At 37.7% G+C, this 13,494-nt stretch overlaps 1 protein-coding gene across 5 annotated transcripts; it reads right to left on the reverse strand.

The window, feature by feature from the left end:
• Positions 1-1,086: 1,086 nt before the first annotated feature.
• On the reverse strand, positions 1,087-12,441 carry LOC122057894 (repressor of RNA polymerase III transcription MAF1 homolog). 5 transcript variants are annotated; one of them, XM_042620244.1, is made up of 12 exons: positions 12,185-12,432; positions 12,030-12,071; positions 5,823-5,955; positions 5,646-5,716; positions 5,513-5,562; positions 2,827-2,900; positions 2,683-2,745; positions 2,269-2,356; positions 1,879-1,941; positions 1,728-1,807; positions 1,576-1,647; positions 1,087-1,481 (listed from the first exon to the last, which is right to left on the reverse strand). In XM_042620244.1, exons 3-12 carry the CDS (start codon positions 5,852-5,854, stop codon positions 1,400-1,402), a joined length of 675 nt encoding a protein of 224 aa, XP_042476178.1. In that variant the 5' UTR covers positions 5,855-5,955; positions 12,030-12,071; positions 12,185-12,432; the 3' UTR covers positions 1,087-1,399. The 5 variants fall into 5 exon arrangements, with proteins under 5 accessions (XP_042476178.1, XP_042476177.1, XP_042476179.1 ...); XM_042620243.1 differs by having other exon boundaries at positions 12,030-12,092; XM_042620245.1 differs by lacking the exon at positions 12,030-12,071.
• Positions 12,442-13,494: the final 1,053 nt, after the last annotated feature.

Below are 13,494 nucleotides of genomic sequence, written 5' to 3' on the forward strand. Positions count from 1 at the left end.
TCGTTGGTTGAGGGATGAAGAGTCTACGGTGGAACTTTTGGATCACATTTTACAAAGGAAAAAAAAAATTAAATAAAGTAAGTCACATGTTGCCATTGTTTTGAAAAAATGAAATTGGATTCTTTGAATGGATTCTGACATCAATTTAGACAATTCAAGCCGATTCCAGTTGATTCTGAATCTCATATCCGAATCCAATCCTTCTCTATTTGGTTTGAATCAGAATTAATATTAATTCATTCGATCCTCAATTCATAACCTTGTCAATCGCAGAATATGAAGTATGACCATGGAGTATTGCTAATCCTTTAGCCATTCTACTTGATTCATCGTGCAATTGTTTCCCATACAATTAATGTATCTACACATGCAATAGGTGTTAGTTTACGGCATGCGGGTGATGTGTGATCAGTCTTTTCTCATTAATTAGTTATCTAATTCACTTAACCATGGCTCTGAGAATGATGTTTGATCTTATCATTGGTGTGGCGAGAGAAATTCCCTAGGTTGGTGACGTGAAACACCTCTTCCTTTTTTTTATTGTATGATTATAAATGAGCCAAATTATCCAAAAGAAGTGGAACATGTTCACATTGATGTATATCAATGAAACGTTAATATATGTAAAGAAAAATAGATTTAAAATCCACTTTCTCTCCCATCATTTAATAGATTTCAAATCCATGGATCAAGTTTATGTATAAGCCCATTCTCGTATATAAATCTGGTCCAGTCTAAAAAAAGATAAGAGTTTTTTCAAAATTTTTATCATATATGACTCTCCTCATCACACGAAATGACCTCGCTGCCCTCTTACTTATGGTACCATCTTGACACACCTCATTAGAGCACTCCTCCTGGCCTATAATGACGTCTTTCATTCTGGGAATAATCACGTTCTGATTTTAATTTTCCCTTCCTTTCGATATTAATTCTTGGGCAAGGGATTAGGATGTTGAGGTTGATCTTAAGAGAAGAAATCTCTGGTGGAGGAGAAGATATTCTTTTAACACAGGATATGAGGGTTCTACCATTAATTTAAAAAAGAAAAAAAAAAGAGTATATGACGGTTTACCAAATCACCTATTATTTCTTGGACAAGTGACAATCTTATTCCAAAGAGTGATGCAGTGATGATGTACAAGAAGGAAGCATGAGAGACTACAAAATAGTACAAGAACCCACATACAAAGAACCCGTCTTTACACTGTTGGCAATCACATTCAGATCATGTGTTGCATAACAGATTACCTTAACTACAACAGCTAACTGTTCTGAAACAGAGTTCAGTGACATGCTGCGTACAACACCATCCTCAAATGGCGAAGCTTAAGTAATATACAACAGGTGTTCACAAGGTGTAAAGCTAATTTTTACATTATTTGGGTGGAGTGATCTATCACATGTCCATCTCATCGAAAATTTCTGCATCTTCCTTGTCAGACAACTCATCACTGATAAAACCATCTACTGCCAAATTGCTGCAAGCAACAACAATCAACACACCAAAAGAATGTAACGCCAACCATCGCTTTTACAACATAAACAAAACTTGCTAAATGAAAAGAGACACACCTCAAGCAACAGCAGCGGAAACTTACAACACGCTTCAACTTTCTATTATAAAAAAAGAAATTGAATGCCCATCTGCAAAGATATGAATGCTAAACGTCAATTTTGACGAAAGAACTACAGAAGTTCAGTACGTGATGTGTTGATCATCTTACATCGCTCCCTTTTCTAGAAAAGGTTCACCATCCGAATCTGGATTGTAACTGTAGATCTCACATTCTGATAGTTTAACAACCTGCATCACCAGATACAATGAGGTTGAACTCTTAACACGAGCTGGCCACCACATTTCTCAACTGAACTCACCTCATCCAAAGCTTTATATAAACTTTCAAGTAGAGTACTGCCACCGTTGGCCTCAGCCCATTCCTGTATTTGAAACACAATCATAAACAAACATGATGCTTTTACTTGGGATGGCAAGTGGCTAAAGGTTCCCTTTGCATATTAAGCAATGGGATGTTTATAAAGTCCATGGGCATTCCTTGTGGCTCTCTGAACATGGGATCACATAAATGCTGCCTATGGCTTGGAAACGTATTGCTTTTCTGTCTTAAAAAAATATATGAAACCATGTGAATGTGCATTTCCTTCCAAGTAGGTGCAAGAGGTGGGATTGAACAGAACCAAGGAGCTCGTAGATATGAACTACAAAACAATCCTCCTTAACACCATTAATACATATATTTCACACACCTTTGCTGTTTCAAACATGTAAGTGTCAAATGTCAGCTTGAAGCTCTCCCATCCTTCCTCCCTGAAAAACAGGTGGGCTCGCACAGCACTGGTACACCGTAAACATGTCGGCAAATATTGTAATAAATAATTATTTTCATACACCTACGTTACAGTAGTAACATATATGAGTCCAGCAAGAACCACCCAATACACGAATAACCAGAATCACTTTGGGAAATGGAGAGACTCGAACTCTCAGCTCCTAGAGCAACGGTTCTCCAACCGTCTGTCAACCTTTTGACAACACTCCCAATTCTGGAAAGAGAGGACAAATAGCGGGTTGCCATGTCGCCAAATAAGCTGACAGTAGCATTACCCATAATCCTCTTTTCCCAGGCCTTTACGAAATAGCATGGTATAAGAAACAGATACCTGAAGTCATAATCTGGATAGATGTGGCTCAGGGTGAGAACCAGGTAAATCAGTGTCTTTCGGCTGGAATGAACAGAAAAACTATAGTTAAATATGAAAAATGGCAAGCAAAGATTTCCGAGCCTATATAGCAATCATCACCACCTGGATCTACTCGACAGGATTTCACCCGGAGAGGAACGGTCACTGTCGGAAGATTGCCCAAGAGAATCAAGAATCTGAATGGATGGATTAGAAAAATAAAAAATCAGGACCAAGGAAAGGAAATAATCGCCCAAAACCCAATTTAACATGTGCAAAGATAAGTGATAAGAGAGAAATTAAAAAAGAAAAAAGAATCAAATATCTAAAGCAATAAGCAGTTTTTCATTCTATCAATGATTGAAGATTATCAACAGAGAAGCCAAATGGGATAAATTGTTAATAAATAACAACCATTAAACTGCATCATCAGGGACAAACTAATCAAGTAATCATCGTCTCTCTGTCTCTATCACCTAGGGTTAGCCACATCTGATTCCCCTCGTACACCATAAAAATGGTTTTCACATCCTTGTCATGCTCAAAATCCCCTCCAGTGGTCCCACCATATCTAAACATTTTCACCACTCCTGGCACCCTCCATTCTCTGTTATGTGGGAGCAACTAAGGGTGCTAGAATTTTTCTCTCAAAAGATTGTTGCAGATCACCTTCATGGATCCTTAGCCCACTATACTAATGTAATGTGGGACCTATGGCAAATGCGATTTCTAGAGATGGGACCTATGGTAAATGCCAATTGTCAAGCAAACTACAAAATTACCAAACCCAAGCGAAAAGTTATCCTGTGCAGCGTGACTACAAACACCAAAGAAACCATGTTGGCAACCAACTTGGGGTAGGAGAACAGTGAAATAACTTGTTCTGGAACACCTAAAATCCACATCTGGCATTTATTTATCAGTTACAGTCATTCTCTCAAAATGTTAAAAGACTCAATGTTTTGATACACCCCACCCCATACTGAAAAGATATTACCTACAAGAAGGCTCCTTATTCTGTTCCAATTGCAAGAAGCAACAAGACTATAGAGAGATTTTTCTTTAATATGCACTACACAAAACATAAAATAAAGCAAAAAAGGCTACAATTGATACATAGACATGCTCATCATTGATCAATTCATGCCTTGTTTTGTACACTCATCCATAAAGGACTTGGATGATCTGTTTCCATATAACGAGACATTCAACCATTAGGAATGAAATTAGATCCTTTGATAAGATAAGGAACCCTCATGGACCACTAAATCCACTGAGAAATCAGAGATGAACATAATAGAATTAACCTCCATAACAGGGTATTACAATATGAAGAGAAAACAATCTTGGTAGTACTGACAATTAAAAAATATGTGAAAAAAGAGATCCTGAGAACGGATAGGAGACCTACCAGCCTTGAAAGCACAAAGCCACAAGATCTAAAACAAAACAAACACTTTTTCTTGGATTGGATTTTAGAAACCCCACCCACTCTTGATAGGCCCAGGATTGCCTCATCAAAGTCATTTTGATCATATGCTTTGAGTGGGGTGACTGAAAAGTAGTACCTTACAGCAGGCCTTTAGAACATAAGAGACCCTTCGCAAAACTTACATTCTTACTGACAACAAAAGCAGCCACTCTAATGCTTAACTTATTGATAGCTTTCCTTTTATTATAAATGGAGCATAATGCCAGCTACCTAAGGGGAAAAAAGACTAAATTAGTTTCTTTTCTTGCCCTTGAGTTAAGATTTAAAGGAAAACTAAATCCTTTTTTCTTGCATGTACAAAAGATGTAACATGGAAATGGCAAGGTAGTGGGAGGATTTGTGTTAGGATTATATGCCTTTAAAGGTTTCTGCCCCAGATTTTACTCCATTTTCAATGTCAAGAAATCCCCAGTGGCTAATTGCAGAATATCTTCTACTGATGAGGTTAACTGGAACCTAAATTTAAGCAAAGGTTTTATCAATAGGGAACAGCATGAAATGCTCAATAATCTTGCACTACACTTTCATTGCTAAGAAATTCTCAGAGGCAGATTGCAAAAATCCTTCCACTGATGATATTTATTAAAAGCTTCATTTTCATAAAGGTTTTAGAGATGGGGAAATTAAAATGCTCAATAAGCTTGTTGAATATATCTAGGATGCACTCTTTGCTCCTCCTAATTTCTAACATGCGATAAAGGATATGGGTTTTTTCCAGTAATGCTAAAGGAGCTTGCTTATTCACTTCTAAATCTTAGATTACTACTTTGTATAAAGCTGTTCACGCTAATGGTGTTCTGGATGTGCTGAAAGGGCCTTTCTCATACAAGATTCTTTAGAAGACCAAAAGTCTCAATGAAGTGTAGGCATTGGGTTGGAAAATGATATGCACACAAGGTTATTAAGACGGTGAGGCGACCGAGGCGTTTAAGGGTCTTTCAGAGCCCTTTGGCGATAGGACGGCCATAAGGCGTCGCCTTATTGAATAAAGCGTCCTAGTATTTTATTTTCTATATAACCATTTTATTTGGCTTAAATGACCTATTAAATACTACTTTCTATAAAACCTGTTGTGAGGGTATTTTCTCTCCTCGTTATTTGTTTACCTCGCTTGTGGCTTTGATTCCCTTGGGAAGTTTTGTCCTTTCCATTTTGCACATCAGTAAAAAGTGATACTTACAAGAAAAAGGTGCTACTATGGAGAGGGTTCCAAAATGCTTTTAAGCACATCCTATTCTCTCTTGCTACCAGTCACTTTGCATTTATGCGATCTCTGTTAATGTTAAATATAACAATTCCTTGAAAAAGTTTACTTACCTGATTTTCCAAACTAAAAGACAGCCTCCTATCAGTTCCAGTATGCTTGCCTACAAAGACAAAGCAAAATTAATGCAGGTTATCTAGTTCAAATGTCAAAATATAAAACAAAAGCGGTAATTTTTTGACTTACAGGAGTAAGCTTCAAGATTTCCACTAACAGTACATTCTCCAAGATTTACATGATTTAGGAAATCATTAATGCTGAAGAAAGTAATATTCCATTATATTAGAACTATAACTGAAATACAAAAGACACAACAAAACTAACATTTCATGCTTTTAAATGATTAAAAAGCTTGACAGATACCTGTCAAAGGAAGTGTGTTCCAAAAACTTCATTTTGAGTCTACTTCAAAGTCCAATCATATAGATGGATTCTGTTATAGTTATCTCCTATCAAATGCCTTGTTTACTACGCAGATAACATCAGTCGAAAAGCCCTGTAAAGTAAAGAATGGTGTATGAGCAGAAGCAAGAAGCAATTGTTCGGACAGACAGAATCATTTTGTTATGATTTGTTTAAAAACTTTTGAATAAAAATGGAAATGTGATATCTTCAATGGGTGAGAAATTAATTTCTTATTTTAAAGATTTCCCTAACCGCTTAGTTCTTTTACAAATAAAGAAGGATCAATATCCATTCAATGAGATAGATTAGTATTTTTTTTTTTTTGGTTTGCAGTGACTCTGATGCAGCACCACAATGAAAATAAGAACCCAAAACGAATTGTTAGGAAAATAGATGCGATATGAATAGAGATCAGTCAAACAAAGTGAAAGACGGACAGAATAAAATACGCTGACCAATACGACTAGGCTTGTATTAAAAGGGATTCAGCAAGGACAATAAAAAATCAATAGGAAATCATTAGATAACCTACCATGAAAAGAGAAATAGTGAGACCAAATACTACATTAATCTACATCTGGAAAATGTATGGTTTTACATAATTCAGAAATTAAAATACTTATAGGAATAAAAGCTGATGGAATCTGGCTTAACCTAGAAATAGGTTTCAGATTCTGCCCAGCAGGTAGGATCACAGATCATTATAGAAACCATATGACGGAGAAAATTGATAAAGTAAGGCTGGTCTACCCTGAGGCAAATAACCCCAATAAACTACTCCGCACCAATAGAAAACTGGGTACAGACTAAGGATTCAAAGAAACACCAAGCTCTGGACAGTTAGGCTGAATTGAGAGGGATGCTAGATGTCACAAAATATGGGGAGTATGGGGCTAACACACCTGGCCAATAGATGTCTAGAAAAGGGACCCAAATGTCTTCCAAATCATGTCCGCAGTTGGGCTGCAGGGAATCAATAGCACAGCAACCAAAATTTTAGCAGCCGTTACGGCTTGAGTGGCTTGACAGGGAGAAATCCAGCAGCTCTCAACCCAAGGCTTTGATAGCCCTGCAGTCCTGGTCAAAGGCCTCTTTTAGGCACCTGAGGCAACCCTCAAAAGGGTTCCCGGAGATGGTCTCAGACCTGTGAGATCTGAGAAATTGATCTCAGGTCAAAACCCTGATCCTTGCTGAAATTGATCCCTCCTCTTGGCTGTCTTCAAGGCTGCTTCAATCTTCTATCCTTCAATTGGTCATCAATAGCATTCAAACACTCTCACAATAAGCAAACAAAGAAGATAAATAACAAGGGAATCAATAGAGGGTGGAAGAAGGGTGGAAGAAGAATGGTGCAATGGGTATCTCACCCCTCACGTTTTGGGTATACACCCCTCAATGGCTAGGCATCTCACATCTCAAGAACAGCTGTTAAGCCAAGAGTTTGCACTCATAATTTCATTAATTAATTCTGTCTAAAAATTACAATCGATGGGTCCTCCCTTAATAGGCTTACATAGCTTGGATATAAAGCAAAACAAAAAAGAAAACTTAGGAAACTAAAGCTGGAAATAAACTTCCTAACTAAACTACTAACTTGCTAACCAAGTAAGAATAAGTTAGAAACTGCAATTTTACTGAACTCAAAAAGGAAACTAGCCTAGTTACAAAATAGGAAACTAACTTGGACACACAATAGAAACTAAATCCTAGGCTGTGTGTAGTTCGATGGTTGCTTAGCCCCCCCTCCCTTGAAGCTGTCTTCTTCAACAATAAAGGACAGTTGTATGGGCATTCTAGAAGACTTGATGACTTGTCCAACTAAGAGACAAATCACAGCTGTACTCCACCATCACAGGACAAAAAGAGACAACTTCCAAAGCTGCAATAGGCTGGTTCGATGGCAGCTTGGAAGATTCTTCTATAACACCAATAAGGGACCAAATAGCTGTCAATCCTGGGCTGAGAAGCTGCTGCTCAATGGAGGTAAATATTTTTGTGTAGGATCCAAATTGGAAACAAAATCTGGGAATTGGAATGCTGGACAACTGGGTTGATGGTCACCAAATGGGAAAGCTTCTAGAGGCTCCAGCTGGAGCTGTCAGAGGCAGCAAAGTGAATGGTTTGATGGCCCCAAGAGGGCTGAAAATTGGCTGCACAACTGGCCCAGAATAGGCCAAATTTGGGTTGGTTCTTTTGGTGACTCGACCATCTAAATCAAATTGATATTTCAAAATCCATATCTCAGATCAAGCTGTTTTTCTGGTCAAAGGTGACAAATAACAATCGGGATTGGGTCTCAAAAGATAAAAGTGATCCAACCGCTGGATACTACGAAGGGGGTATGAGGCCAATTTAGAGCTAACATCGAAGAAGATGGCTGTCCAAATCGAATCAAAAGATCTGGAGTTAAAAATCCATCTACGAAGGTTGCGCACCATCCAAATGTGATTAATGGCGGCCAAGCTTCCCAACAACAACACATATATAGTTATTTGAGAAGGTCATGTCAATCCAAATCCACCCTCTTTGAAGAAGGAGGTCTTCTTCTGGAAAGCCAACAACAAGAGAACTCTTTTCCAAACGAGGAGAAGGACTATTCGAAGAAAAGGTGGTTGGTGTCTTCAAATCTAGTCTAGCAATTTTTTCTCAACTTTTTACTTTGTGTTTTCCCTCATTAAAGCTAGAATTATACCATACAAATACATAAAGTCAACAATCAACATTGCATTTTGAAATAACCCTTGTACCCATGAAATTTGTGTATTAATGGCTTACAAAAGTAATTACACCTAATGGTGGGCACACCGTATACTGTGAATATGAGGATATTTCTATACAATCAAAGAAATTGGAATCCTATAATTAGCATTTTCGGAGATAAGTTGAACAACGTTGTTTGGTTCAATTTTCCTCAATCAAAGGCTCAAGTATGTCTTAATGAAACAGTCATATCTTAGAAACATCAAAATACTCAATAAACTAGAGAAAAATAAACCCCCTTAGGTGAGTAAGCAATAACATTAATACAAATGAACAATCCTTCCTATCAATCCATGTATCAGGTATAATAGTGCACCTTGGAACACACCATGATTCCTTAACTGAAGAAACATATGCTTCAACATTCTTCCTTATCCTTTACACCAATTTGGTCCTCAATAGTCAATACAGAATAAATAGGAATAAAAAAAAAATGGACCATAACAAATAGCAGACCTCGTCATTTGAATGAACTAAGAGTCTGAGTAAAAATTAAAGATGATGTTATTCAATATGAAGAATCCAACCAAATCATCATGAACACAACCTTTATCTTTTTATTTAAATATTTCATCTACAAATGGTTGTCGGAGCCTTCAGGAATGACCCAAGGTCTTTGATTGTTCTTGGGAGCTAAGAGAAAAAACAAAATTGCATGTTGTTGAACTTCCCTTAATCCTAGCTTTCATATTATCCTCATTTAATGACAAAGTGCCTTAGCTTGCACATCATCAGGCACTTTAAAACATATTCCAACATAATTTCCTTTCATACAAACCAAATGATTCAATCTTAAAATACCACTAGCATACTACTTATTATAAAATTTGCATTTAAAACATTTATTTATATCATCAGCGTACTATCATAGTTCATTTCTTTGTCTAACCATTTTTTCCTAATACCCTAATTTACAATTGAGAGAAGGTTGGGCATGCCGCTAGCTTTCCTGGAACTAGCGACTCATCCAATGAGGGGGTTAAAATAGGAGGAGGCAAGGGAGACTTTTCCAAGGGGGAAAGGAGAGAGAAAGACACACTATTGGGCACAACACTAGCGTGCCCAGCCTATTTCCTAAACAAATAAATATATAAGAAAATGAAAATTCCATAACACCAAGCAATTATAAATATAAGGGAAAATTACTTGGACACCCCTTATACTATGGCCAGAATGCTTGACACCCCAGAAGTTTGAAAATTTTACTTGAGCCACCCTTCCATTTACTAGCCCCTGTCCATTAGTCAATCACCTTTTAGTGACGACATCATGGGTTGGGAAACACTCCTAAATTCCCAAACTACCCTTTAAGGGTAGTGAATTAACCCTTTTACCCTTTCACTAAAACAAGGGAAGATGCTCATATCAATGATGGATTCACCTGCCAAGATGTGTATGCAGGTACTTGAAAACCACCATTGGAACTGCCCAAAGCCAAAGGGAAAGGACCTTAGACGGAGTTGATGGGGAGAATAGTTAGGGGGCAATACCTCCAGAAGCAACTGAAGGATAAGTACAATGGCACAATCCTTGGGCTGCTTTGAAGATTGATTTTTCGGAAGGATTCAACACAGTTAAGGTTCATTGATTCGTTGCAGAGATGGGCTGCAACGATTGTGGATTTGAAAATTTCTTCAAGACCTATGGAGATATAATTGCAGTATCTTAAAGCTGGGTCTTTGAGACAGTTTTTTGAGATTGTTGTGTTGAAATATGGAAGTGGTTTTAGCTTAGTTAAGTCTTCTACGACTAATATAAAGGGATGGAGAAATAGAGATTGAAATAAGGTTGAAGAGAAGCCATTGGATTTGCCCTCATTCTCCTTGATATCCTCTAGCAGCAGTAGTAGGATGCATCTTCCTCTTCACTGCTCATTTCTATAAGTGACAGATCAGCTTTCATCTCTCCTTAGTCTCTAGAGATCAGAAGAGCAATTTTCCCTTTTCCTTTGGATCAAAAGGCAAGAAGATGACTATGACCGAAACCAGATCATTTTTTTTTATTGGGTGAAAATCGAAACCAGATCAAGTAGAAAGCGATTGCCGAATTTTTGTTTTGGAAATCCCTTTTCGGTCATCTTCTCCATGGTGGCGGGTTGGAGGTTTAGTGTTTTGGATTTCGATATTTAATCTCCATGATTTCTTGGATTGAACTTACAACAAGGGTAATCCCTAATCTTTTTAATTTTAGATGCAGTTCACTTGATCCTAAACCGTCCCGGCTCCATGCACAGGTTGTGAAGGATATGCATTTCTCGCCACAGCAAGAGAGAGAGAGGAACCCTAACCATTGAAATCAAAATTACAAAAATTTTACTGAGAGATGGGCAAGGAAGGGTTGTGGGAAGAATCGGATTTGATCACAGTCGATTTAGTGGTGTGTTGCAGCGGCGAGGAAGGGTTGTAGCGGTGTGTTGCAACAGCAAGGAAGGGAGGGTTGTTCAACAAAGATGGGTGAAAGGGGAATCCCTTCACCCACTACTTTAAGTTTAACTGGTTTTTTAGGTTAGTACCTGTAAAGGGTAAAATGGCTTTTTCATTCAACCACTAACAGAAGGCTAACACTAGCAGGTCTCATGGGGCTTCAAGTAATAGATTCAAACTCTTTGTGTGTGAATCAATCTGACCATGGTATAGTGGGTGTCCAAGTAATTTTCCCTAAATATAAAGGATCAAAAACACAAAATACTTAACAGAAACCCCAATATATTTTGTCATTGGGCCCAATAAGAATCAAGAACATGGTCATTCTCGTATACGTAAATAGAAGAGGATGAAAAATGCACATTCAAAGAATAATGTTGCTCAACCAAAACACTACAATTTAGGTTTAAGCAACATCGAAAGATAAGCATGTACATGACCACTTGGTATTACAAAGGTTTGTAATTGAATAAGTCGAGGCTCTATGGCAAATCCCACTCTGAGAAAACAGAAGATATTTTGCATGTTATATGACACAAACTCCAATATCTATATGATATACGTCCACAAGAACATCATCGGATTAGCATCCTTTACTATCACTATATAAATGCAAGATCTGAATGTTTAATGCTTTCCCATATGTAGATATGTGATAAATGGTTATGAGGCGAGTCCTGCTGAATGCTTTCCCAGTCACCACACACCGCAGTGTTGTTACTCGCGTGGGCCATGGAGTAATGGACTCCTTTCTTACAACCCACAGGTTAAAATAGATCTAATGCATTGACTCAGTTCAATTTTCTTTAAGCATGATATAGAGGGAAAAGGGAAAATAATCGTCTAACATCATCAGATCTGGATTCACAACAAAAATCAGAAGCAAACGCGAATAACTATATAAAACATGCTAACTCACGATTAACAGCTAAGAAAATCATCCAAAAAAAAAAAGGCCTTTTGTGAAGGTAGAATCTCTCACCTCTCTACCGGGATGGAAAGGAATCTCAGGTCCCCCCAGTTCCTTCCACGGCAACAACTCCAACTATGAGTAAAAAAGTACGAAATTTGACCGCATAATAATATATATAAACTGCATAAAGAAAAAACGATAAAGGCCACCAACAGTAGCAATACCTGAACGAATCTGTGTAAGACAAGAGAAAAGTAGATCGACTGCGTCCGCTATAATCAGAGGGTACTCGTAGTCTTACAGAGTCTCTGGGACCTCTGCAACGGCTGTGGGAGAAGGAGAAGGAGAAGGAGAAGAGGAAGGGGAAAGCTGGCACAAGGGAAGAAACGTCGGTTAGGGTTACGATACCTGCGAATAAAAGAGGAAAGGGCGAAGTGCGAAGGAAGTCGCGAATCGGGATTTTGGGGAATATCCTTTTTAAACATAAGGCACCGTTTGTCACGCAGTATTTATAAAACAAAAGGTTTTATTGAACTATACGCGTTTTTCTCCTTTACTACACGCGTATTTACGACCCAAAAGGTCGAAAATACCACTTTCCCATCGCTTTATGTTTGGTTGCCAACTTGCCATGAAAATAAATGAAAAAAATAAAAATAAAAATCTGAATTGGGGAGGGAATAATGCAATCGTTGACATATGTTTCTATTTCTCTCTTCAAATTTAATATTTTTTTTTTCTTTATTTCTTGTTGAGCAAACAATGTTACGACATTTGACAATGAAGCTCCAAACAAAAACGCTTAGTTTCTTTCTTTTTTTTACCTTAACCAAAATCCTTATTTTAACAGGTATGAACTTCTAGATCACTTCCACTCCACATTTCCCCTTGCGATGAGATGAAGCCCCAAATGCATAGGTCAAGCCATTGGTAAATGTTGTGACATTTTGATATATGGGCTCAATTCCATTACAACCTAAGAGGTGTGCCATCTCTCTCTCTCTCTCTCTCTCTCTCTCTCTCTCTCTCTCTCTCTCTCTCTATTTTGCGTGTGTTGGACAGCATCGTTAATTGACCAAAGGTAGATTGAAGAAAATGTAGATTAATTGGTCAACACATTAACTAAACATGTCAGATCAATAGATTATATTCAATTGCCTCCCGTGCAAAGCTTCACCCAAATGGGCACCCAACGATTATCAACTGACTAAATGATTGACCTAACCGCCTTGAGCCCAACTAGAAATGTGAATGAATGATCCCTAAGTTGGCTTAGCCTTAGGATGTGTGATAAGTGTTATTTAAAAATAAACAAAGGGCAAAAGATTGATGCCTAATCGTATAGCCCTTGCAAAACATGAGGATCGATAAGAGATATATGGACTCAATTCCATTCCAACCTAAGAGGTATGCCATCTCTCTCTCTCTCTTGTGTGTGTGTAGGACAACATCATTAGCTTACCAAAGTTAGACTGGAGAAAATTGAGATTAATTGAACAACACATTAAGTAACACATGTTAGATCAATAGATTA

This window comes from Macadamia integrifolia, chromosome 12, assembly GCF_013358625.1.
Source record: "Macadamia integrifolia cultivar HAES 741 chromosome 12, SCU_Mint_v3, whole genome shotgun sequence".
NCBI lineage: Eukaryota > Viridiplantae > Streptophyta > Magnoliopsida > Proteales > Proteaceae > Macadamia > Macadamia integrifolia.

Bases quoted from the DNA above. Each gene is read 5' to 3' on its own strand.
- LOC122057894 (XM_042620245.1), bottom strand. From the start codon at position 5,854: ATGAAGTTTTTGGAACACACTTCCTTTGACAG. The intron at 2,746-2,826 runs GTGGTGATGATT...TGTTCATTCCAG, and splicing joins ATCCTGTCGAGTAGATCCAG to CCGAAAGACACTGATTTACC. The intron at 1,648-1,727 runs GTAAGATGATCA...ATATCTTTGCAG, and splicing joins TTTCTAGAAAAGGGAGCGAT to ATGGGCATTCAATTTCTTTT.